Source organism: Varroa destructor, unplaced genomic scaffold, assembly GCF_002443255.2.
Source record: "Varroa destructor unplaced genomic scaffold, Vdes_3.0 BEIS01000004.1, whole genome shotgun sequence".
In the NCBI taxonomy this organism is placed as follows: domain Eukaryota; kingdom Metazoa; phylum Arthropoda; class Arachnida; order Mesostigmata; family Varroidae; genus Varroa; species Varroa destructor.
This window is the reverse complement of record NW_019211457.1, coordinates 10,226,549-10,253,283: the sequence shown is the minus strand read 5'-3', so window position 1 is coordinate 10,253,283 and position 26,735 is coordinate 10,226,549. Positions and strand designations below refer to the sequence as shown.

The following is a 26,735-nucleotide window of genomic DNA, read 5'->3' as shown; positions in this document are numbered from 1 at the left end:
TATGTATTATATTCGTGACGGCTGTTAAGCGGTGCGCTAAACGCCTTTTATCTTTCATGTCTGAATAAAACGTCTTCGATGTGCGATAGACCCACATTGCTGGTGAAGTCCTATCCAGACAAGCTCTTTTTCCTGCTTGGTGGTATAGCTGTTATCGGCGACGCGACTGCCGATTACAATAGTTCGTTTTGCTCATATTGATTACCGTTTCCCTTTTATCGGTGACTATAGCACTGGCATTGATTCTTTCGTTTGAGCAATTCTCCGATAAGCTGTTATATCCAGAAAAATTTTAATGCATACTCGAGTGCGTCCGACCCATACTCTTGGCCGACATGATGCGATATATAGGAAGCAGAATAGTATACATCATACGTATTCTGTGACATGCGTAAACGTTTGCTTGAAGTATTTTTAGTCTCCGTGAATGGGGTAGATCGTCGTTTTTCAATGAAACGACTATGTTATCATTAGGTGACGATAGTCCTGAAAATCGTGAAAAAAGTGACGTTTCCTCGTTATCTCACAGACGTAATACTGTGCTATAAATATAGCTGAAATTGTTGACTATTAGAGTAATCTGTTCAGTCCTATCTCGATGTTTACGCCAGAGCAATTTAGCTATTCAAAATAAAACAAAGATATGCCAGCGTTAGAGTTAGTGACTAAAACATTGAACTAACATTTACATTCTATATAACCCTATGTTTCCTACGAATGTATCAGTGAATCTGAGGAAGACTTATTTCTGCTTACTGCAAAAATTGGAAACGTTTATTGCTTGGCCACAATAGCTTCCCTACGCCTTGATAAGACTTCTCGCCACGTTTTCATCTTACGCATTTTACAATAATTTCACAATTACTAAATAATAAATATTTAGAACTACTAAAAAGAGCTACTTTGCATATATACTAGAGCATGCGCCTTGTGTGACATTTTACGGCCCAGCCACGCCAGCGAGACTCTCAAAACTCGAAAACCATTCAAAAGCCCAATTCAAACCCTCTTCGCCCAGTCCCACTTACCCCATGCCTCCAATCCCCCTGGCGGCTCAGAATCTACTCTCTACTCTAGGGGTGTTTGACGGCCGATGCGTCAATATCCCCCCTGCTGCTGGTATTTGGGCGGTGCCCCTAAATGACTCACTTACCTGCCTAGGTTACACCTCGCTTTTCAGCTCAAACCTCCGCTCTGCCTCTTAGTTTGCTTCAGTCATACAGACTGTACTTTGCTGACTTTTTTCAACTTTCCTCTGCGTTTGAAGGCGCGTCATTTCGAACCGGTATTCGTATTCATACCGTTGGCTCATTGGTCCATCGTATCGCCCGCGATTAGCCTCCTCAAGATGGCAAACCGAGGCGCTTCACGGTTTTTGCCGTTAGCTTATTCGTGTTTTCGGTGATTTCTTTTCGCTTTTTGGTGTCGTTCGTATTTCCTATATATGATCGTCTGCTGCCTGACAGATTCGTTCGCTCAGATCGGTCGGTTCATTTGATGTACTACTATATATATATATATATATATATCGCTTAAATCTCCCAGCACAGACAAACATGCGTTTTGCCAAATTATTATATAGGCAACGGACGTCACATGGAGAATAGGCGGACTGTGGTAGGTGAGAGAACAGGGTTCGTAATTTCCTGCTAATAAAACCTTTAAACAGACGCTTCAGCTATGCGGTTTCGCATCCAAATATACGTCGAGGTCTTACCGGACGGTGTTAGCCGTCGGAGAGGACTGTTTCGGGTAGACGCAAAGGCTGTGATAAAGCCACCTTACGTTAGACACAGAAACCTCTCCGCCTTAGTGCTCGTCGTTTCGAGTGCATGAATATCGCATCAGTACTACAAAGAAAATTACTTCTAAGGAAATGGCTATCGCTACTGAATGCCTGTTAAAAAACAGGTAGATAGATGTATGTCTTCATTCTGCTTCCGAAGACTTCAATTAATTGCATTAATCAAACTCGGTACTCGACTATAGGTCAGCCAATTGAATACCAAAAGCATTTGTATCCGCTCAATATCGTGTAAACTAGCAAGTATTTGCTCAACCTAGATGGTTTTTTTTTTTGGAAAAATCTGAAATCGTTCACGGTGAGGATATTCAAACAATTAAATCATGTTAAAGTCGTATATTTCGAAAGAGCAGTGGGACCTACGCGTTCCCTAGCTGATTCACCATTGCTATCGACGCCCTCAGCTCCCAGCAGTGGGACCCTTAAGGCCTGTTCTGCAAGTGTATCGATAAATAAGGCGAAAGAAGCATGCCTCTATCCTAGATTTTTCATCTACCATGTCGTTGTTAGGGCTTCGGATTTGCCGATTGGACAACAAATGTTCAACGATGCTGTAGGCCGATACACACTATTCGGCCAGTTGTCCTGCTTTCAAGCATCATCTTCGAGACGGGCTAGGACAAAGAAGCAAACTGGCCTGAGCTTTTTCGCATATTTTCGTCGTCCGTTTACAGATTCTACTGTGTGAAAAATAATCTGGCTCCTCTGAGAACCCACTGACCCGGTCCGGCAGAGCGGCGCACGCAGCAAAATCAACACTACAGTAAAAATAACCATAATTATACTAAATAATAATGCCATCAGCAGCGACGTCACGTTGAAAGCGTTCGCTAATTGCTCTTATCTCTAGTGCCGAGATACGTTTGGTTTAACTTACGTGAGAGCCCATTTTTTCATGAGCGAAAAATATTGGCGCTGTTCTAATAAAATAAAATACATTACACTAGGGCGAATCGATGTGTGGAAAGCTTCTAACAACTGCCGATCTGATCTGATGCCTCGAACGTTTGATGAATGGCTTCAATGGGTTTCTGTAAATGGGTTACTCATCTCAAGCAGTTTCAACCTGCGAATAATACTGACTCTGCCTTTGTGATTTATTATTAAATGAACCATCTTACCAAATAATTGCCAATATTCTATGAAAATAAAAATACCAAAATTATAACAAAATAATAATGGTAATTTGGTTACGAAGATTCACCCCTTGAAAAGATAACCAGAACTGAGAAGCTGCTCTTTCAATAACCACTTGGAGTTTTGACTGTTGTCAGCCTAGACTAGGAAAGCAAGACGGTTAGGGACTTTTTCCTGGGACTAATTGAAAGGAACCCCATCAATAAAGCTGACCCGATCGCGGGCCAGGACCTTAGTCAGGGTCACACGAGAGCCTCACGCTGTCTGTCGATAGATAAATGTGTTTGCGTATAATTCATCTGGAGATAGCTCGTTGCGATGTTTCTTCGGCGACTGTCTCAGCAAATCACAGACATCGGCCTCATAATATAAAGGACTTGTAGTAGCGTTTCTGTCTACAAGCCGCCACTAATCACCATGGGAACCTCAGCGTAAAGCGATGTGAGGGAGACGTGACGTGAGATAAACATGAAAACTTTAGCAGGCTACAACGATGAACAGCAGTCAGCTTACGGAAGCCGCCACCAATGAAAAATGACTCGTCGAACGCGGTCCGGGCTGTGTCGTTGGGTTAAATCGCTCGACGGGGACAGCTGGTTCAGCTTATCGTTGTGAAAACCTCGAGCGGACGAATCTTATACTTAACGGGGAGGCACTGGGCTTCGAACAGAGTTACGAGCTAAACAATGGAGGAAACACTGTCAAAGTGAGGTTTTCGAATTTACAACGACCAGAACGATACAGTATGGAGGATAGCATTTGATGGTGCAGAAACGCTGCGAAAACGAATTAGAGAAACTGAAAAGTAAGAAATGTTAGCTCGAAGCATAAAAATATCGATGATAATTCTCCATTTGATTATTTTAGCTATGGTTTAGGTTAGAACTATAAGAGGTCAGAAGCCAATTTCGTCTACTTGTTGGTCTTCAGAGGAAGATGAGCAAGTTCCACTTACCAGTTACCTAATATCGGTTATTGGTTTCATCGTTTTGTTATTTAACTCTTCACCTTCGCGCATCCTCCACGGCAAATAATCTATGCAGCTTTAAGACAGGAAAAGTAAACCTAGTAAAATGACAATCGTTATTGTCGAGCACGAGGGAACGATCAGATTCAAAGAATGTTTCAAAAAAAAAAAACGTCCCGTCCGTCTGTAGTGGACATCAATTAAACTGCATCCACCAGCAATTGACCTTATTATCCAGCACAGACACAGTTGGCTTCTGTGCGTTCGAGTCAGCTTTTCAGCGTTCTCGTGGAAACGCTATATATCTATATACGTATGGTTTTCAATTATTATTATCATCATTAAGAAATATTTCGGTCTACGTATGACCTAAATGAGTCGTTTATCAATCGTCGACGCCGCCTAACACCGAAAAAATGTATATAATTATTCTCGTTGTGACTATGAAAGGAGCGATTTTATCGAGACGCCAGCTACTTTTAATAGATATGAATATGTGTCCATTCGATTTGTAGATTGTCCGTAAAAATTGCCTACCTGAATCCTAGAAGTTAATGGCTCGGAATCGTTTTACGTTGCCAACTTACCTGGCACCGTTCATTTGCTTCAAGTTCTTTCCAACACGCAACATTTTCATGTATCGGTGCAGGGAATCGAACGGATCTTGCTTTGAAGATGACGCGTTGTTTCGTGCTCATCTTCGTTCTTCATAAGTTTACGTATGCCCGTCAATCTGTAAATGGAATATACAGACACCTCGTCACCATTACGAATGGCATTAGCGTTATCATTATTATTGTTGGTGCTGCCGTTGTCTTTTCGATGTAAACAAGTTCATATTGAAGTCGTGCTAACAGCTGTCACAACGATGGATTCGCTGTTACCGAGTGGCAGGGAGCCGAAAAATACGATTCCGCTTCGTGGCGCTCTCCAACAGTTTTTTTTCCGCTGCTCAAAAAAAGCCCAAGACAGAATAAAAAAGCAATAATCAATAGAATTAAACCAACATGCAGCGTAACCGAGGCGGGTAAAGCAAGCGGATACGGGTTAAATCTAATAGCTAGATCACAATGAGCGCATTTCAAGGTCCTCGCTCTCGCACTTCAGCTCGTAGGCGAAGTTGAAGAAAACATACTAGCGGAACAACTGTTGTGAGCCGAAGCACAAGGCTAATGTAGGTAAAACATAGTTACTGCTAAAGCCACACAACGGTGGCGGAGGCTCAGGATGGATAAGGTTGAGCTCCGAATGTAAAGTGGTCTCCTACCTGAGACCGTTCGTTTACTTGAATGTACTAATTATAAAGCGAACTTACTACATAGTGAAGCACTAGATCTACTTTTTGGGCGGTATGAGAACATGATGTTGTTGGACGTCACGCGCAGGCGGTGCCAACAATCGGAACGATCGGAACTGCGTACGAATCCTAACTGAAGCCCTAAGACGAAATCAGAAAAAGGAATACTTATCAATGCGTGGATAGAAAAATGTCAGTACCACTCTGCACTATCCACATCTGCTAGTGAGTGTCTCTTGCATCGTTTGTCGGTGGTATCAACAAAGATAAACGACAGGGGCATCAGACGCAGATCCGCTCGAGCTTAAAGAAGTCGTTCTTTCGCGGACAGCTTGCAGGGGCTAACGAACGAAGTTAGTGATACTATGCAGACGGAAGCGAAGAACTGTCGAGAAAGTCAGTGTAAACCTTGAACCCAAAAAGCAGAACGACAAAGATCAAACTGGGTCTGCTGCGTTCAGTGACCATCATCAAAGTCTCATCAAGAGGCAACAACAACAACAACAGCAGCAACAGCAGCAGCAGCAGCAGCAGCAAGCTGAGTTGATGGGATTCTTGAGGAGGTGCCCCACTCATGACGCTTGACGCCCGACTTCACTGACCAATGGCTTCCTGGGTGAACGAACTGGAGCATAAAGGGGAAAATGGGGGGGTACGAGAGCGAGCTGATTATTGGTGTCCCAACCCGACATTGTTGCACGTAACATTGTTCCTAGCATGTCGTTGGTTCGCACAATTTGACTGCTTCGTGGTGACCCGAGCCCTCAGCGTAGAGATGAGGACCAGGTGGAGTGGTGGTCGAGCCTCGCTTAGGGGTCCCCAAAATCAAAGAATAATATGTTCAATTAGTTTGTCTCATGGTAGATGCCTGACCAGATTAGATCGCTTATATTAAAGCCACGTGCGGCTCTATAAAAAGGAAGATACACCAACTAGCAGAACAGCGTTCGCAGACGGCTTTGATATATGCATACAGTTTCCTTGCACTTTCCCTTTACGGACAAGTTAAGCAATGAGCAAAGGGAGTCGCCAATAAGCCACCAACCTAGCTCGTTGCTAGCGGCAGTTGGGTGGCAGTATCCTGCGATTAGGTCTCATTAGGCCAACATTATCGGCACCAAGGTACAACTAGTTCCTATGAGGTCTGAACGTGTTCTAACTATAGAAGTCTAACGTCAAACAACTCGACCTATTTATCCGCGACCGCTGTTCGGTTCGGTATTTAGATCGTCTCTGCATTTATCGGCTAATAGGTTTCTGTTTTGATTTTTCAGGTAAGTCTTTATGAACTTCTGGAACCCTGTAGTACTCGGCGTGCCTACCTGGTACGAGATGCATTACACAAGAAGCTCGATTCATAGTGTAAGGTAGCAAGTTTGTTTTCTTTTGTAATAAGCTTTTCTTTTTTGTAATGCGCAGTGGAATCGCGCACCCGTTTGTTTGCTACGGACGCATGTTATTTTATTAAGAAGGTAAAGTACTAACCAAACGAAGTGAACGAACATTGAAATATAAACATATCCTCCTCGGTTTAATTAGTCGATGTCGTATTTGTCTGAACAAATATTGAAAGGACAAAGATAAATTTACTATATTGACGACTTCATTGTATTTGTGGTCTCACAATTCTCATTAGTACGAAACGGGTTATTTAGAGATCAGTTCTGCGGTTTCAATCGATCTCATCATCGCGCTACGTCCGAGCGTTGAGTTATCCGTCCCTTACGGAAGCTAGCAGTTAGCAGCATTCAGAGTCAACCGGAGCGAAAAGGACAATACCGCAAAGAGCGGTGGAAGGCGGCCAGGCTTTCCCACGACTAGTTCTCAACTCGATAATACGATATGAGCAATAAATCGCAGATCGTGAAATAAAAAATATATATGAAAAATTAAAAAAAAAAAAAAAAAAAACCGATTATGTCAGTCAACATTGAATGATTTGGTTTATTATATTGTTCAGACATGTGAGCACTACGTCAACGACTGCCTGAGATGATTTTTTTTTCTTTGTGTCTGTTCGTGCCGTAATTCAGATGCAAGAATGGCAAAAAAAGTATCCCTTCGAAGATGCAGAACCTATTAATTTTCGCCCTTTGCACAAACGTATATACGTTTATGTACAGGTATTTTGTGTGGGCAAATATTTGTTATTGTACGAATAGAAAATTACGCGTTTGTCGTGAGGCGACAAGATATAATAATGGCGTGATTATCTAATGTTGGTGCTCGCATTGGGAGTGGCGGTCTATTTAATTAAATAAATCTATGATACCTGTTGCCGAACGACGCGAGCTAGAAAAGCAATATCATTGCCCGCACCTGGATATCCTGGTTTTGGCCGAACTAATTCGACACTCTTATCTGCTATCCATTGCGATTTTGATCATCCAGCGAATGGTGAAAACCATGCTAACCGAGACGAAAAAGAGATACGCCAGAGATATATATATATACACGTATAACTGTAAGATATACGGCAGAATAAAACCGCGGCGTAATAATCGAAGTGTTCATTAGACCCAAGCGAAAACGTTCGTCTGATGTCGGTTGGATTATTGTAGCAACACCGATGAATTGCTACTGTTTCAGGCCGGCTGTTAATGTCCTAGTCGAGGTGGCCGTCAACGGAACGGTCCCTGACGCGTAAGCAAGCGAAAGCGTTCGTACGTTGCCACAGCCATAGTAGTTTTGCTCTAGACACAAGTAACGATGTAACTCCGGGCAACATCCAGTCCATTACAGGTGGAAGACCTCGGCACATTGCAGACGCCTGCAAACAGCAGACTTCGAAACATCGAGGAAACAACGAAACGCTGACGACCGTAGAATGAAGAAAAGCGAATTTGTCACCATCTCAGTTTCTTTGTTAAATCTGTCATACCCAACGAAGACCATTTGTTCTTCAACTTTTTTTTCACGAGACTCAGCTAACATATATGTGTCTATGAAACCTGTTGCGCTAGATGCAAGTTCAGTCGTGCGTGCGTGCGTTCGTTCGTTCGTTCATTCATTCGTTTTAAAAGGGGTTACGCTCGTGGTGAAGATGTGCCGTTGACAAAAAAAAAAAAATGAGAACGACGTAGCGTCACGGTAACACATTGCACAGTTAATGAACGATAGATATTTTGCAATGTTTTACTATGGTTAAAACACGTTTCAGGCTAAAAAGTTCTCGCAGTGGAACTTATTCAATTTGTTAATTAGAACATAATGATATACAGGAATATAAGTTCTTGGATTTGGCATAAAGACGTGACAAAATGTTCAAAACAAAACCAAACATACCGTGGCGAAATATCCACCTATCATGCACGTGCTCGATTAGCACTCTGACAATGGGGGGGAATTATCGTGCAATGAAAAACGACGTACCATTTGGTCATATCGTTAGCGAGATAGATTGGAGGAGACGCCTAATCAATGTCATCTTTAATTAGTATCAATAGTAAGCTGCATATGCCTGTTTTTTTTCATTGCCATCCTATTACGTTTGCCTTATTATTTAGGTTAGTAGCATCCTAGTCGCACTATAATGGTCAAGCGTCAGTGTTGAGGTCGACAGCATAAATGGCGCTAGATAGCTTTATTTTGCATGGTGACCGTTGGTTTGACACTTTCATCGCCAATCACGACTTGAAATATTATAAATTTCCGTCGAATCCCCCGCTAGGCCTGTTAGTGATATACTGCCTTATGTAACGGTCCTTTCATGTGTCCCTTATGCAGGCGCACTTCCATCGGCCAAATGAACGTGTCGTCATTGACTGACATTCTGCTACAATTCAAAAAAAGGCAATATACATAGCTCGAAGAAATTTACCGATCTGGAAAACATAGAGAAACATCATAGTCCATCAGTAGCTTGCATAGTCGCCAAGATGCTCGGAAGCTTTTTTTTCATTACTGACCCACTTAATGCGGGTATACAATTTCCTGATCAGACAGAGAGAGTGATTATCATCGTCCTTCACATTTGGTTTGATCCGTTTGCTGGTTATCATCGAAGTGGAGCTGTTTTTTTCTTTTGTTATCTATATATATTTCCAAATCATTTTGCGTGTGTCCTGAGATTGTTTGTTCATCAATTCAGTAACAGGTTAATTTAATAGTAATTAATAATTAAACAAAGAAAAGCAAAAAACAGGACACTGGTATACTTTGGCCTCTTACACAACTGAACAAAGCTTAATCGATAGTTAAGTTTACAAGTGAACTGGCATCGCTCAATAGATATAGAGCAGGTACGATTCGATCAGTTTCAAGAGCTTTCTCATTCAAACACGTAGTTCCACTTTATTATTCCGCCTTTTAATGTGAACTTTTCTGCGCGCATCTATCGATCGATCGATCGATCGAAGCGAACGAAGGAGCGATAGGCTTGGTCCCAATCTATCGATACAAATAGCGTGCAAGATGCCAGTTTGCACGACACTGCGTGAATTGATGACGTCATTCCTTCGATAGCTCGCCTGGGCTATCGCTTCTCTTCCGATCCCCAACTATTCGCCCCTTTTCTCGGCTCGAACATTTGTCACTGGGGCAGCTATACTTAGAACTAGAAATCTAGCGTATCTAGGAGCAACTCGTAGGACTGGGTTGGGGTGGGTTGGGTTGGGTTGTGGTCACTGAACAGCTGACGGGGGGTTGCCGTCGCCTGGTGCCTGTGATTGCCGTAGCAGGCCACTCTCTTTTCTAAACGATTGACTTTGTCCGTTGTCGTCATCGTCGTTTATACTGCTTCTACTAGCTGGCGCTATTTTTTGTGCGTGACCGACTCCCTTTGGATCCCTTCTACTGCTGAGGCGGCACCAGCAGGAACATACGAAGCTTTACCGCCACTGCAGCAGCAGCAGCAGCAGCTCCTTACCCAAGCAATCGCACAGCCTCGTCAGCGGTAGCTGCCGAGGGGCGAACACGCACTGGCAGCTGTGACCGCAGTGGTACCAGCTACCGCACCAAGACGAAAATCAGGGCCGATTTCACTCAAATAGACGCACGTAAACGAACGCTTCTATGGCTGCCTTTATGCCGCATCGCCATTGCGCCAGACGATTCACGGGCGAGAGAGAACGAGCCATTACTAGAATATGTTGATCGATGCTTCCACGGTGGCAGCTGGCGCTGCTATCCACGCCGTGACCGTCGTTACCGCAATCAAAACAATCGTCGCTACCATTGCCGGCGCAGCTTCTGTAGGCGTAATTGTCAACCGGTTTGGGCATCGTAGCATTATAGCGCTATAACGACAGCGGATATTTGAGTGTCAGTAGCTGGCCGGGAACTACACTGAGTGAGTCACGTCTTCAACACGGGAAAACAAAAATCCTGTTCAGGCCATCTAAGATAAAGGACAGCCCGCGCTGCCGCTCCAAGAACAATTAGTTAACTTACCTACCGGTAACACTCAAGCCGTCCTCACCTTTTTAAGTGAGGACGAAACTATAATGATAATAGTATAGTAGCGGACGTCGTGCGAAAAGGCTAACAGGATGGAAAAAGAATAGACCTCTTTTCCCAGCTGCCGCTCGTGCTCGATTGTAATGAGCAAGACAAAGAATGAAGTGATCAGTGAGCAGCGGAACGAAAAGGGTGTGTGACGTGCGAGGGAAGGTATAGCAGGGCAAAGCCGACGACTCGTTCTTCTTTCGCCGCGCTTTTATCAGTCAACGAATGGTCGACCTTCCGGCTGTGCGTTGCTGAATGACGACTTAACGGATTTCAAATCGTTCAACAATACCGACAACTGAACAGCAGCGTACGGTAAACCAAGGAAATAGCTAAAGTCAGGCGGTAGCAGCTTGTACAGTTAATGCACACTGTTGCACAGATATAAGTGAAGAGAGAGAGACCCGACAAGCATGCGCAGTGACTCGACAACAGCGGACGCGTTGGACGAAGATTTGATGAAAGACGTCAAAGGGGAAACGCGCCGATGGGGTCTATCTAGCTCTGCTTCGTCTTCACTACCTTGTCCTATGAAGTGCAAATGTCAACTTTCAGTTGTCATCATTCTTGTCAACGTCGTCCGAACAATTCGCCGGTGCTGTTGCCCTAGCGATGTTAGCCGATCTGGCGTGGAAAAAGCGAGAGGTATCAATGGCCGGGCATGGCATACCACGCCGTTATAGAGCTGATGATTTACAGGCGCTACTGAAATGGGTCGATCGAAATCGGTACCGCTACTTCGATAATGCTCTATAAGCGAGGATAAAAAATAGGGGAAATTTATAGAATAAAAATAGTTATCAAGTAAATGATGTAACACAGAGATTACGTGACGAAAATAATGGGGAACGATCTATGATACGATATGAACGTATATCATGACCATGTTACGCTTAACGACGTTCATCAGATCAGACTTTAAAAACCAGAGCCGAATGCAGTCCGCTTATGAAATTATGTTATTTATTTTTTCTTTATTGCGGTTATCGCTGTTCATATCGTTGATCGCAATAGGTTGAGGGTCAATTGTCTGTATGATAAAGAGAAAAGTTAAAGCGTCGATTAGATGCGGACCCTTGGTGAAGTACTTGTGCTCGAAGTACCGGTGAAGACTTTGGTCGTTGTTCTGTTTGCTGAGTTATTAAAATGCTTTGTTTTCCTACCTGAGAATTGGCCTTGTTTGATTCCACCGGAACAGTATTTTAGCATACAAGTTAAAAAAAAAAAAAAAAAAAATACTCACACAATAACTAGCGTGAAAGAAGTTAACAGCTTTCATGTTCGTTCGAAAATATAATACTTCAGATCTTCCTCGAACGACGAATGATGAAGTGCAGTTCCAAACGACGTAACTAAATAGATCCATTTTTATTTGCATCGTGTGAAGCTCTATTTTTGACACGCGTCGATTCCTATTGTATAATGGAAACAACTCGAAAGCGAGCCATGCGGTCATCTACCTACAAGCGTCTTGAGCCGTATTTAACAATCTAAGATCTGACAACAATGTGTTGTTTATTGACTTTAAAGAGATTAGTAGAAGAAGCGCAGACAAAATCAATCGCTAGTGGCAAAACGTCGAGTAAAAAAATGTATTAGACAAGCCATATTTTCATATCAGTCACTTACTCAGCGTAATCTGTAGTTCTGATAATACCCTTAGTATGCGAAACCTACCCCAGTCGCCCATATTTCATTGACCTTTTTGATCGAATCTCCGCAAATATGTAGCGCTTTGATGCTAGACTCCGCTTGCAACCGTCGTTTCGTAAAGATGGTACACGGAGCTGAAAAACGGTAGCCGACGATTCGCGATCATGGTTAGAGGACTTCGGCTAGAGAAGCGAGGATGAGGGGAGACTATGGGAGGAATCAGTGTTATATTGTTGGGTTCGTGCATTACGACGCTGGTGGTGACTATCGCGTGTTGGCAGTATAAAGTCGCAAGGTTAGCCGCAGGGTGCAGAGCAAAATGTCTGTCTACCTAGGAAAGTTCGGGCTAGTAAGATAACAAAAAGATCTTCCTCTGTATCTTGATTATTGACTTCGATGCAAAGAGCGCGCGACTAGCGGAAAATTTCATAATAACGATCCCAAAGTCACGAACAAACAACTTCGATGTTAGTGATTTAGATCAAGGTGATCAAGTAATAACAAGCTTGATACTAGCTGGTGTGGCCAGACCGTCCATTATTGGCCGATGATTCTGAAAGCTCAATACGTTTGGTGGTGATTTCTTATAAAGTACTTACTCGAGTACTTTGGGTAGGTACAGCCAGTTAGTTGGTATCGCTTCGCTCGTCGCGTGGCCCGATGAGAAATCAATATTTAATCAAACCACCTGTTTAGCAGTGTTACTACGCGTGTGTGTGTGTGTATATATAGACGCTGTAAAATTTTCCAATTATGTGCATAAGTGCACAGTGAACGCAGATCGATCACGAATAGGTACATCTGATCTTTTTTTTTTAGCAGAGACGGTTTTAGCGAATGGAAACGATGCCGTTAAAAAATAAATTGGGTCAACTAGTTGGACCCATATATATATATATATATATCTAATAGATATATATATATATATATATCTATTAGTCTTTTGTGTAAAGTACTCTGATACATAGCTGATACGATCTATCGTACAACTTCAATTTTTGGCCGCCAATTATGCCATAATCGTTATTGCACTCAGTTCTAAACTAGTAAATAAATAAATCGTAAACCGCGTAACCATTAGGTGACACTCAATATTGTTAGACAACCGTAGGCTGATAATAACTGTACAATAAAAGAACACCAAGTTCCACAAGGGGTAGAGAAAAAAAAAAAAAATTTCACACGAATGAAAAAACAGAATCAGAAAGAAGGACGATCCAGTTTATGTCGCCTGATATTGTTCGGCAAGCAAAAAATATTACTTTGATAAGATGCGCCATTCTCTATACAAAGGTTGGCCTTGATTGGTAGCCATGGACGAATTTTGCACAGACAAGCTATACTTCTAAACCTGATGAAAGTGATTTGCATCAAAACTCAATTGATTTTTATATACGATACGAAACCTTGCATATCCAATATTTAATTTTCGTGTTAGGTAGTTAACTCAATACCTTTTTGACCTTTTCCTATTTTGTTGCCGTAATTATTACCGCATCTCATATAGCTAGCTTATCTGGGGTCGTGCTTTCTATATCACAGGTAGTAACAGCCGCAGAAGCGGCGGCAGGAACGATAACGGTCGATGTATAGTATAACGATGACAAAATTACTATTTCTATTTTTCATGTTCACAATTCTGTGGACTGGGTCTTACCTCTCGTGTTCAGCTCGGTCCGGCGTATCCAGTCATTCCGAACCCAGGTGCTGAGCTTGCCCAGGCCGCCCGTCGCTGGCTGACATGTAGGGTTCAATGTTATGATTAACTGCCAGCTATTGCTGTTGCTTTTTTTTTTTTTTGTAACACATCCACCGTAACTCGGGCCGTCGTAGGATGGAGAAACCGAGACGGAAAATTTCGAATTGCTCGCCGTACGTTGTCTAATGTGTATTGGATACAATACCACAACGAAGGCGAGCACCGAAACAAAGAAGGGAAGGCAAGCGTCAGAGGAGAGGGCGCAGGAAGGTTGGGCAAACGCTTTATCAAAGTAACAGCCGACGTGTTATCGCACAAAATATGAAATTCTTATCTTATTATTTTAATAATATTAGTAGTAGTAGTAGTAGTAGTACAAGCTCGCAGGGAGGGCGTCGTTTTCTATGGCGGTACCATCGTTCGTCCGAGTTCCGCTCCTGCTGGTGTTGTTGTTCGGTGTTACTTTGATTGACGGCTATGAACCGTCAGCTTGGGTTCGTTTGTTCCACGGTACGAAGATTACGACGACAAACGAAGGGAGCAGACGACCCTGGTTCGGGTGCAGACGATGCCGGCGGGGCGGTTTTCTACGGGCGTATTGCATTTTCATGATACAGTATACACTACTCATTGTATGATCAGCCCCAATACAAATCTACCGTCTAAAGATTCACTGTGAGTGGGGGTTCATATGATTGAATACGCATTTTTTCTTGTCACTTCTTCTATCAGGAATCGGGCTTTCGTACGGTTTCGTATTGCCGGTTATTTTTCTCTACAATTGAGTGTCTTAAGGTCGCCAGGAGCGTAGCATTTGCTGTCAAGTGTGTGTGTGTGTGTGTTACACTTTCGTTCCTATATAGTATAATCCATAACAGCAGAGCGTTTAACTAATGTATCAACCTGTTGAAATGATGATTTGTGTGCGCGGACGTTGTTCTCGATATTCACAGTCCTTTGATTCAGTGGATGATGAGAGAAAGCGATTTGTTTAGATGCTTCGATGAGTTTCGGTGGAATTATTTGGAATCATTTTTCCAGCTTTCAGCCTTAGTGTACGTTCACTCAGCTAGTCTTGTTGCTCATGCGAGTTCTGTGAGATGAACGTACACACGCAAAACAACGACCTTTCTGAAACAGGAATTGCCTGCCTAAAGGGAGGCGTGTCTCACTGCTACGTTGTATCAATCAGTCCGATTATTCTTCGGCAAAATCAGATCGCTATCAGATATACAGAGGGTACTGAATTCTTGTCAAGGTGTGTCTGAAGTCTCCTCCCTTTGCCCGCACAGCACCATCGTACTGCAAAACCAATCGCGTCACAGAATCCCTTTAATGGACACGTGCATTTAAAGATTGTGGTTCTTCTTACCCACCTTTTCTCGATCTCGCTTTGTAATAACACACTGCCAGATAATACCATGAGAATGTAATCATCCTTATACATTTCGGTAACTAAAAAATAACCAAGCGCATTGAAAAATTAAATAGCCAGCTTTCAAAGCAGTGACTATTTTCTACAGGTACGAGGCTATGTAAACTTTGTTGTAGTCGTAATTGGCGTGTTTCATCTGCCGACAGTTAACTACGGCTGAATATTCGATCCAAATTTTCAATTTTAAGTCAAAGAAATAAAAACAAGCCATCGTTTCGTCTGTTTCATTTTGCCACAGCACCTATGCTTACATTTTTGTACTGACTTTTTTTTTTGTAACTGACTGAAAAATCTCTCTCGCCCCAGCCCCTTCTCTCCTTCTCCCTCGCTTTCTCTCTCCATTTTCCGCCAAAACACGAAAGTCAGCAATATCGGCAAGAAGATTGTTATTTTATCTACTAGAGTTATGATGTGGTTCTACTACAGGTGGAAATGTTACCGTCCGAACATCGCTGTCGTTTTGGTCCAAGACGAAGCGTAAAATAGCGTCGTCTTTTGGTCTTTGACTCTCCGAACGGCACCAAGGAATCGTCACATTTAACTATACAATACGCAAAAGGCGCTAGTTTTTAATTCAACTGAAAAATGCTAATGAATATTAGTTAGACGTCGTTGCTGTCGTTGCCGTGGCCGCCACTACTGCAGTCGGAGCGAAACACGAACTACACAAATGCTTCCGGCATATTGAATGGGACATGGATAGACTTTGTTCTAAGTCGTTCATCAGGTAAATAGCGACACAAGAGTGGATGGTGATTTATGAAGTAAAAGTCGGCCATCTTATCGTAACCGTCCAGCTGGTTTTCTGTTGGTATTCTTAGAATTTTCCAAACTAATTCAGACATAATAAAACAGTAACTAGTTGCCATACTGACCTATAGCGACAATCGTATTGAGTTCGAATAAGAGTTTTGACGTGCCAGAAGTTATCAGGTGGCGGGGAAAGGCATGGTGAGAAGGAGCGACTGCGAGATATTTATCAACGGTTGTCAGTAAATAGTAAAAAACAAACTTTCTCCCCAACAAAGTTATTTTCCAAGGCGACATAGGAGGCGTTGTTCTAGGATTGATATCCAAAATCCCCTTACTTCTCGAACTTTTGCCGATGCTAGCATCTTTGCTGACCCATTTCACTTGGTTCCGTTGTATTTTACGAGCTCAGTCAACAACTTCGGGTCCTCAAATACATTGCGCGTAAGCTCCGTTCAAAAGCCCGTTCCTTGCACTTAACTTGTATGACGTCCTTTTGGCATGTTGCACGCACGCAAAACTATTACGCTGGTCTCAACCATGAAAACGCACTGTATTACTGTAAATTTCACCATGAAACATTTACCCTTATGCATTTCTACATAATAATCGGCAAAAAATCATCTGCACCCCCATCGACCGGCTTCGATTAACTTCCACCCCAGCCGGTTAACTTCCACTGACTGGCATCAATGAATAATTGTCCGTTGCCCTCGTCTGCTTCGCTGTGCCTGAATAACTTCCCTTCCGTTGAGCCTTCCCATTACGCTCACGTGTACGAAGAACGCAAAAAACGGTCCGGTAACAACGTGGAATTTTCTAAACAATTATAATACCATCACCCGTCCCCCGTCCAAGGCCCTGCGTTTACCATGTACGTGCACTGATAGTTCATTAGAATTGAATAGACCAGTTGACAGCAGCAGTTTTTCTGGCAGAAAAAAGAGGAAACACGGCCGTTGATAGAACAGATCAAGATAAACCGAGGTTCTGAAGCGAATTTTCATTTGGGCGCTCTGTGGTCCATTATCAATCCTTTTATTAGCTTAATTTTTAAAATGAATTTAAACTACTCTTGGCGCCATAGTGTGAAGTTCACCGTAGTGCATTAGCGTTACGTGATGCCTGATAGGCAACGTGCATACTAAACAATCCACGGTAATTTTCTCACAAAAAAATAATGGCGTCGTACTCTAGAATCTTGTCGCAGAAGAGCTATCGTGAAAATAGCCTGTCTGTAGTGAAACTGATCCTACGTCACGCTCTTATTGCATTTCAGAAACATGCACATTGATGCTGATGTTTTGTAAAATTGACTCTTGACGTTCTCACACGACTATATGCAACACATATAACAAAATACCAGCATGTTAGTGCATTGTAGTTAAGTGTCTTTCGTGAGTTTCGATGGCAAGCACCGTTTGTTTAGCGCAAAAACATATGAAAATTTTCATCGTACGAAATGCATCCAGACATCTCTGTTTTTTTGATTTAGTTAAGTGGTTTGAGGATTTTACCTTTTTTGTCGATTTACGGACATGATACGGTGCTAGCTTCTGTCTGCGCCTGTGAATCACCCAGAAACATGCCGATTGATGACTTGGTATTGATCAACGCGGGATCGATAACATGGCTATATTATATTGGACTCGTTCTGTTTACTACCAGATTTCTAGACTCCATACGAATGCAACTTTAGCTGATATCGATCACCTTCATGTTAAAAAATGGCCGTAGGGACAAACGTTTACATCAGATCGTTTCATCAAACCTTGAGGCTCTTCTAGGGCAAAGCATTTACAATTTTGTGTGATTTACAATGTTATAAATATTTAGTTAACTAGTTGATGATGACATAGACACGCTATCCGATTTAGTTTCAGTTCTCTGGTGTGAATACGTTGGTTTGATAATCAACTACTTGAAACGTTAACATTGAAGTGTTCCACGAAGCTTTGCAAAGGCCTCTAATTAACGGTCGTGCAAATGTGAAAATGCAGTATATTTCAATAAAATTCAATCTCGTGGCGCAGGTGAAATCTACATGCATGGCGGTATATATATGACCGCATCTGGAATATATTAAGATAGTTTCCTTTCCCTATCCGAATAGGCGGTAGAGCGGCGTTGATATATAATGTTATAGCGTTCCGATATCCCATCTGGTCAGTTAGTGCACACGCATGTGGTTGAAGCTGCCGTCGTCAAAGCAGTAACACCATTCGCCCTTAACGGTAGCGATTAGCTTGTACATACAAGCAGGCTGGCAGTGACAATCGAAATCCTTTGATTTTATCCACAGTGCACATGGATCTCGCCAGGCCACACTGGCTTGGCCTGAGTGGCAGTGAACCAGCCGATAACAGCACCATACATACGTATGGTATATACAACAGCGATGTTATAATTGACAGAAAAGCTATTGTAGGTGTGGGGCAAAGCAAGCGGACGCGCCCGTGTGCATTGCAGGTTGACGGGCGGGCACGAAGGCCGCGGCCTGCGTATATCTCTTTGCCTATAGTCAACTTGGCTCCCGACAGACTTTATTCATGTCACTGCGGAAAAGTCGGTATGAGCAGTTCGGTTGTATAATAACATTAACGTGGCCCGTTGAAAGTTGAATTGAATAATTAGTTGTTTTTTATTGTTATAACCATGTTCAGGGCATTTAATAGTCCCAGTTAGGTATAATTTAAATGGTTAATATAATATATATACATATAGGTACGGTAATATAATTCAACGGTTTATTCCAGCCCTTTTTCATTTGCCTTGTGTTACAGGTACAATGTTTCGTTTCTAACTGATGCTAAGTTTTGGTGGCTGCTGTTCTATTCGGTAGACTGTTTCGGCATTCGTACTCGAATGCATCTGATTTTATGCACGGACAAAATTGTACAGCTTCATTCATTGCAAATGCCATGTGTGAATTGCTTGAAGACAATCTAAATTAATGGATCTGACTTCTCTGCCTTGGTCAACAATCAAAACTAGAACAATCAAACGTTTTAAAAATTTGTTAGGTTTAGAAATTTGAGACTGAAACGAATTCTTTTCTCTTGGGTCATTCTGTACCAGGCTTTAAAGAGGCTAAATGTCTTAGAAATGTTTGAGCTTTTCGCGTGCAGAAACGTACTTTGTTTGTTGACATCGAGCCCGTCTGCTCGAAGCTGGATGGGCGCATGATATTCTACCGCGCAACTCGAATCAACGGCCCCGGGCTTCGTAGCCGTTCAATAGTAACGGGATTTAGGATTTCGTGTATCAATATTCCGGCAATATTCTAACGTCAAAACGACCGTCTGACTGATTTTGTGCGTTATACAAAATGAGTAAATGATTAACCGACTGATCTTTTTTCATCAGCGAGCAGAAATTTTTCAACCAGCCCACTTAGATAATCTATATCATTAGCTCGAGCGTAATTTGCATGGACGTTGTACACCTCACATACGTACCGGCGACGCATACGATTACCGTCGATTATTCTGTCTTATTAATATTATATAGGACATTATTCGCTGTGCATTCTTTTTCTCTTTGGTCCCTAATTCCGACTGTTCCGCGTTTCTTCAAACTGTACGTGAACTCACATAAATCTATATCTCTATCTATACTTTTAGATCTATTTTTTTCTTTTTTTTTTTTTCGTTTTATTTCGCGATATTATCGTCTAGATAGACGACGACGACGACGACGCCATTTTCCCCCACCAGCGCCATTACCGCTAACAGCGGTTGCTTTTCCGCTGTCCAGATCCGCCGCTAATCGGTTTTCATTTTATTGTACAGCACAACAACAACAACACTAACGGCAGCAATAGCAATGGCCGCCATTACGACTACAGCAGCAGACCCGACAACAACAACAGCGACAAACCGCTGGGCGCGAAACAGCGTCCACATAAATTTTCTTGGCAGAACACATTTTTAAAGAAGCAATGGGGGCCGATGAGGGAGGGGGAGGGGGTACGTATAATAATTTCGAAGCGTCCACTAGCGCCGCCGCCGCTGCTGCTGCCGCCGCCATCACGGCCAAACTACACCACAGGAGAGCCACATGACACAACGAGAAAATGTATAATTTTTTTTTTTTTTTCGTTTTTGTCTCGTGCCAACAGCAGCGTCACCTCTACAACAGTGGGGTACGCATGCGTTGAGGCAGAGGTAGCCGGGCGTCTAATTACAAGATTTGTTTGCGATCACATCTCCTCATTCTTCATCATTGTACACTGTCGTTTTAGTGTGTTGTTATCTTTGCTACATTTCGGAGGGACAGATTACAGCGCCACATACCGGGCCTATAATAGTACAGATATTGTGAGTTGTGTAGTTAAATTTCGACAACAACAACCCTCATTCTCGTTACAGATGTACATGTGTGCTACAGTTATGTGCCAGTAAACGTGTTACACAAAAAGAGGAGACATGGAAAAAGTATTTTTTACAGAATATCACTAACACCATTGGCCAGCGTACATATATATGCATCTATAATGTCAACCATACGACGCAGAGTGGAGATCGTAGAATGGTTATCAAATCCTTATGTCGAAACACGCTCGTCGGATATTCGATAGGAGCCAGGATTTTCGATGAAAATCACAAAAGGAAAATAAAAAATTATACCATTTATGACAAACTGCTTAACCGTTCATGCTTCCCCTCACGATATTTGGTGTTCGTATAGTATTAAGCAATGGAGTCGCGGCGGGTCGACCTCTGGATAGACGATCAGTTCAGCCAATCATATCGCGTTATATTTTTCATGCTGCAAATAATGATGCCAAGTAGAAGAGCGTATGTGTAATATAGGAATGTTTGTACATATTGTTATATGCACGATTGGCTATCGAACGTTTTATTTTAACAAACATTTTCAAGCTGTTCGTCTCTCCTCCTAACCACTCGTAAGTCTCTTCCATCGATATATAACACGAGCACAAACCTATATGCTATCTTAATCAGCAAAATTACTCACGTTTTTCTGCCTAGCGTTTCTCCTTTCTAATATTTTTCAAGTAAGCGAAAAATCTGACGGGTGGTTTCGAGATACATAGTGGATGCTGGCAACAGCTACGCACGTGTTAGCGTCATCGTCGTCGTGAGTCGCGCAACGATCGTGCTAACCGATTCCTTGTCCTTTTTTTGTGGACCACACACAAACATACTCAGGAATTAAAGTTCCCTGCCCAGGCGGACCACTTCAGGGGAGTGGGTTTGCAACGTATGAGCCGTAATCGCTACTAGAATCTACTAACCCAAGCCAACTTCTAGAACGGATCGCCGGGGCAGAAAGAGTGCACCTCATAAGGGTCACCTTCGAAATTAGCGAGATTCCCACAAGCGGCAGCAAATGCCATCTGTAGCACAACGAACGGAAGAAAATTAAATACGCATAAAATAATAATATCGTACAATTTTTCTTACCGTTTTATGGCGTTGTACTCATAATCTACCCAGTCACCACTAATTCGTGTAATAGCCGAGCCTATTATCCAAATTAGTGATAGGAGGCGGCCGTGATACGTATGGCAGGGAAAGAATAACGATGCACGAGTGCTGTTCCGTTCGTTGCCTTATAGTGTTATTAGGGGTGCAAGGAGAGGTTCCTGTGCATTATGTCATATACTATCTATAGCGAACAGCGAACAGAGAAAAATGAACAAAACAGAGTAGGTGAATCCAATTGCTGGATGCCGAGAAGAAATATTCTACGGGCACCTGCTTATATAGACATTGTAGGCATTAAGTTAAACTGAGAGAACTTTTTGTTTTGTTGACGCCATGTTTAGTTTTGAGTTAATTAGCTTAAGTGTCTTCCCGTTTATGCTGTTGCAGTTAATTTACTTTTAAAGATGAAAGTGCAGGGTGATGTTAAGTTAATTCCGTGACCCCTTGCCGCCAGGGAAACTCGAATGAAGATGTTATAGTCCGAAGATTGCTGAAAACAAACACGACTTCAAAAAGGGTGAGACGTACCTTTCCCTATGAAGTCAGTCCTTCATTAGAGGTTTTGGCAGGCTCTAGTTTATGCTTGACACTACAACCACGTCTCGTCGAGAAGAGCAATTTCTTTTTTTGGGGGGGGGAGGAGGAGGAGGAGAGGGGGAGACGGGAGGCTACTAAAAACTTGGTAAAGTTAATTACTTTAATCAAATTGTGTATTTGCGTATTACGTCCCCAGTAGACTTTTACCCGAAATTCGTCTCAAGTAAAGCGGTTCATCCGTTACAGTTTTGCATACCGCTTCTTTAATGACAAACGACTAAAAGCGCATCCATGAATAGAATTTTACGCGGTACCCTGCTTCAAACGTTGAATAGAATTGACCTAAATTCATACGATTTAAACTGAAAAACGCTTCTTAAATCGGTAGGCAGGTATATGAAGCACAGTATTCTTAAATTGTATCGAACAATTACACTGGGTCTAACCCCCATTTTTAGCCTAGTTAATTGAAATACCCAATTTATTTACTCATAATATTATATATATTATAAGTAAATAAATTATATTATAGCGAATTGAATTGCCCTATAACGATAATTCTCTACCTTCAATCTTCTATAAATCAATGCCACCCAGCGCTCGAAATGGATTAGGCATAGTAGAAATACGTATCGATAGCAATGCGTAATTGGATTACATCTACCGCTCTATATTACGCCTTCAGTGCCTGCAAATCCGTTGATGCCACCAACCAGCGCTCTTCTAGCGAAAATAAATTAGATCGCTACAACACAGGATTGCCATAGATGTATTTTGCAGAAGCGACATTTTCGTCTTTACGTAAGACGCTTTCAAAATTCAGTTGAGGGTTGACTGCACTTCGACGAACGACGATCTTTTCTGTTCGTTGGACAATTTTTTTTTGACGCAGCGGCTTCACAGTATCTTCACAGCGCAAGGAACTGAACATTTTCGTTATCAAATGGCCATACGCGATAAGGCACTCTGGCTTACTACGCGGCAATGACACTATGTTGAACCACAGAGGTATATCAGGAGCATCAGTAAGGCAAAGCAAACAAAGCAGGAAAGAGAGAATTATCAGCTTGAAAAAGCGGGTATTTTCGGGCCCATGACATGGGACCAAAGGCATGACATGGGGCCAGAAGGCGCATTTTTCTCTGCTACAGTCACCCCAGCCTGACCACCAGCCAGCCTGTTAGGAACTGGCGATTTATGCCGGTGAGCCTTGATGCCTTGATTTCCATGCGCCGTAGTTGGTTTCTATTTTGACCATCCGATATGTGTCCTCGTACACATTTTTCTCCTGTCCGTTTGCCTTACGCTCTCGCCTTTAGCCCTTCTCGTTTCTATTTCGTGTGAAGCGACAACCGGTCTTTCTCATTTAACGTGTGGAGCGCGACTCGTCGATTTTCGTTGTTGTCTTGACGAAAAAAACATTTGTATCTGTCAATTAGAACGAAGAAGACAGCGGAATCAAATGATGCCAAAAATCGCTACAGCCACCGCCGGCGGCTGCAGCAAAAAAGGAGAGAGATAGAGATAGATAGATAGGTAGAGAGAGAGAGAGAGAGAGAGAGAGAGAGAAGGGGGGGGGTAAAAAGACAAAATGATGACGATGATAATAATGATGTGACAAAAAAGTGCGAATCAGTTATTCGAGGTCAGCATTTCGGCGTTCGGGCGACAGAGGCAATTGACTAGAAAAAGATGACAGCGGGTCGGAAATGTCGCGTGTCCTGAGAGAGACAACTATATTAGAAGTACCACATGTGCGAGATCCGACGCGAAAAATCAGCTCTGAAAGACGAAGCTCGGCAACGAAACTGATTAGAGGACAACGAGATGAGAGCGATGGAGCATCCGAGCGCCGTTCCGAATCGGACCGACGCAGAATGCTGAATGTCGTTAAGTGGCACATTCATTTGAAGTTACGCCAGCTAGGGTCGGATCGAGTATGCTTACCCAATTAAGAAAGGCTGAAATGAATGTTATTTTTCGCACACGTACCTTGCGATAAAACTGATACAGCCGACGGCAAAGGTACAACGGCGGCGTAAGAAAGCGTAAATTGGGTAAAGAGGTAACGTGCCAGGTTATTCGTCCCTCAGGAGACAGGAACTTCATGCTAACGGCTATATATATATATATATATGTATGACTTCCATCAATTTTCGCGGTCATACATCGCCGCACTAAGCAGTGTAATAAATACATATTAATTTTATTCAGTGCTCGCGCTAGGTATCGTATGTGTGTTATTTGGTATTGGCACTGGTTTTTATGCACGATGTAAAGCCTATGTTTTTAAAAATAGTGGCATTTGATACGCAATAGAGATTACAGGTAAAATAATGAGATATCTATGATATTCCCATTATGATTTATGATCTACTTCAGCTTATGCCTATAGTTTCACTGTTTAATTTCTCAGAGATTAGCGTAAGCATTGTTATACGACGGTTTTATGCGGTGCCAATTAAAACGTCATTCAATTCAGATTTCAATGTAATCGTCTCGCTGTTTTGCAACCATGTACGATGTACATTATGGGAATGTATACAAGTTCAAAACGAAGTTGACCTTATTGCAGAATACCTGTTGGCCTTCTAATACAGAAAGTCTTAGATCAAAACAGGCCAGCACGAGTTTCGCGTATCGTATTTAGCTAATTCTACACGTATTTAGAGATGAATCTACAAAGACAAGCTTTCTAACTGATACTGACGCGATATATGCATGTATGGATAATACGGGCTCAACCAAACGAGGTGCTCGAATGTGTTCATTTTTCGCTTTGTGTCCGTTCGAAACTTCTGTTTACCTGCCACTCTAAAAATTGGCGTATTTATTTTCACAATTAAAAAAATCAATCTGATCTATTTTATGTGAATTATATCGGAAAAATGTCGCTTGCGAAACAATCAAACGATGCTCAACGACAATGAATTCCCTATTGGATCGTCGGATCATTTCAAAAGCTCAGCCATTCTTGATGATTTCGCCGAGACGCCGCCGCCGCCGCCGCTGCTTTAGGGCGCTTCTAATTCAATGCATCTCTGCCCTATCGCGGTAACTTCGATTATTTCGAAACACTGCTTCCTTTTTTAGCTATCAGGGATCGATGATTTCCTTTTAATAAAAATGCCAAATATTACTCTCACATTGAAGCACCTGGCGGGCCCTGCGCCCCTTTTTCTGCAGCCTGCTACTGCGCTCACAACTGCCGGCTGGGTTACATCAAACTTCTATCAATTAGTGTCTATTTTTAGCTATTTATTATTTGTGCTTTTATGTTTTCCTTTGCGGATTCGGTGTTTAGCGGCGGCAGCGCCAGCGGCGGCGGCGGCGGCGGCGAAAAGCATCGGCGATAAAAAAGAGCGCCAATCGGCGCTCCTAGATGCATGCTAACAATGAACAATCCGCTAGACACTGTCCTATCTGATAGTGGTATTGCCGATTTGAACTTTACGCGACTGCGATTGGCGCTTGCTGATACGCGTTGATAGGCTGCCGGGTCCACATCCCTGAACGGCTTGACGACGTCTCTTCTGCTAGGTTTTCGATTAAATCAAAACTGTTTTTTCAACTACCACTGTTGTGTGACGTTAAGAAACTTTGAGCGTAAAAGTTTTATGTCACTGTACGATTATAGTGTCCACGTTTTTACTATACCTAAGGAATTATCTTGAATGTATAACATAGGACACATTTACGGAATGCTAAGGCAATGTCTGCTTGGAGCAATTACGGGATACGTATGTGCTTTTCGCCAAAATGTTTATTCTATTACATAAACGTTCGTTTCATCAGGCAAGTGACTTTGTTTTTAGGTCAGAAATGGTACTATGAATGTTATATCACCCAAAACTCATTTACTAGTGAAAGGATAAAGACTGTATCCCGTTTGGGCGCTTGACGAGCAGGCTCGTTTTGGGGCGCCACCAGCCACCCCTTGGATAACAGATGGGATTTGCCTGAATGACTAGGAAATTGGCACCAGGTGTCCTTTTCTACGGCGCAGCGTTTCAGTTAAGTTTGACGTCAGGGTGACAGAATTGCGGTACATCTGTGCCTACGAATCGAAGTAGTTACTGAATTTAAAAAGTTGCCTTAATTATAGCCGAAGCTGTTACTGATGTCATAACAGTGGTGCTGGACGATTTGCACACATGGCGCACACTAGTACGAGTAATCGTCATATTTCGTTCGAGACGATGGCGGGGTTTTTGTCTTTAGCTAGGCGGCTGCGCTTTCTTGCCCGTGGAGCGGAGAAAGCGTTTGGATCAAAAGAAATATCTACAGAGATAATTAGAATAGCTAGCACGTCAGATGACATAACTAGATTCATTTAAGTCTCTGGAAATAACAGATACTTTAATTTATTCGTCTTGCAAATTGGTCTAACAAGTTATTTAGTTTATAGTCAACTTGATAACTGCTAAATATCTGCATTTAACTAGTGTAACAATCATCGACAGATCGTTACTGGTGTCAGCCTATCAATATTCTGTTTACTTTACGAGTGGAAGCCATACAGAGAAAGATGTCAGCTCTCTGGGCTACCTCGTTTGTC

At 42.4% G+C, this 26,735-nt stretch overlaps 2 protein-coding genes across 5 annotated transcripts in view; one reads left to right on the top strand and one right to left on the bottom strand.

The window, feature by feature from the left end:
• Positions 1–26,735, top strand: part of LOC111250317 (ephrin-B1-like) — a 104,885-nt gene that overhangs the window by 38,439 nt on the left and 39,711 nt on the right. The window lies entirely within an intron of this gene.
• The window catches only part of LOC111250330 (uncharacterized), a 108,880-nt gene that overhangs the window by 58,679 nt on the left and 23,466 nt on the right, over positions 1–26,735 (bottom strand). For 2 of the 3 annotated variants that reach the window (XM_086986825.1, XM_086986824.1), the window contains one exon: positions 4,496–4,641. In XM_086986825.1, coding sequence (XP_086842951.1) covers positions 4,496–4,606 — 111 coding nt within the window. In that variant the 5' untranslated portion in view covers positions 4,607–4,641. Of the gene's footprint in view, positions 1–4,495; positions 4,642–13,960; positions 14,849–26,735 lie in introns of those variants that run through there. The other variant, XM_086986827.1, reaches the window with a different exon arrangement.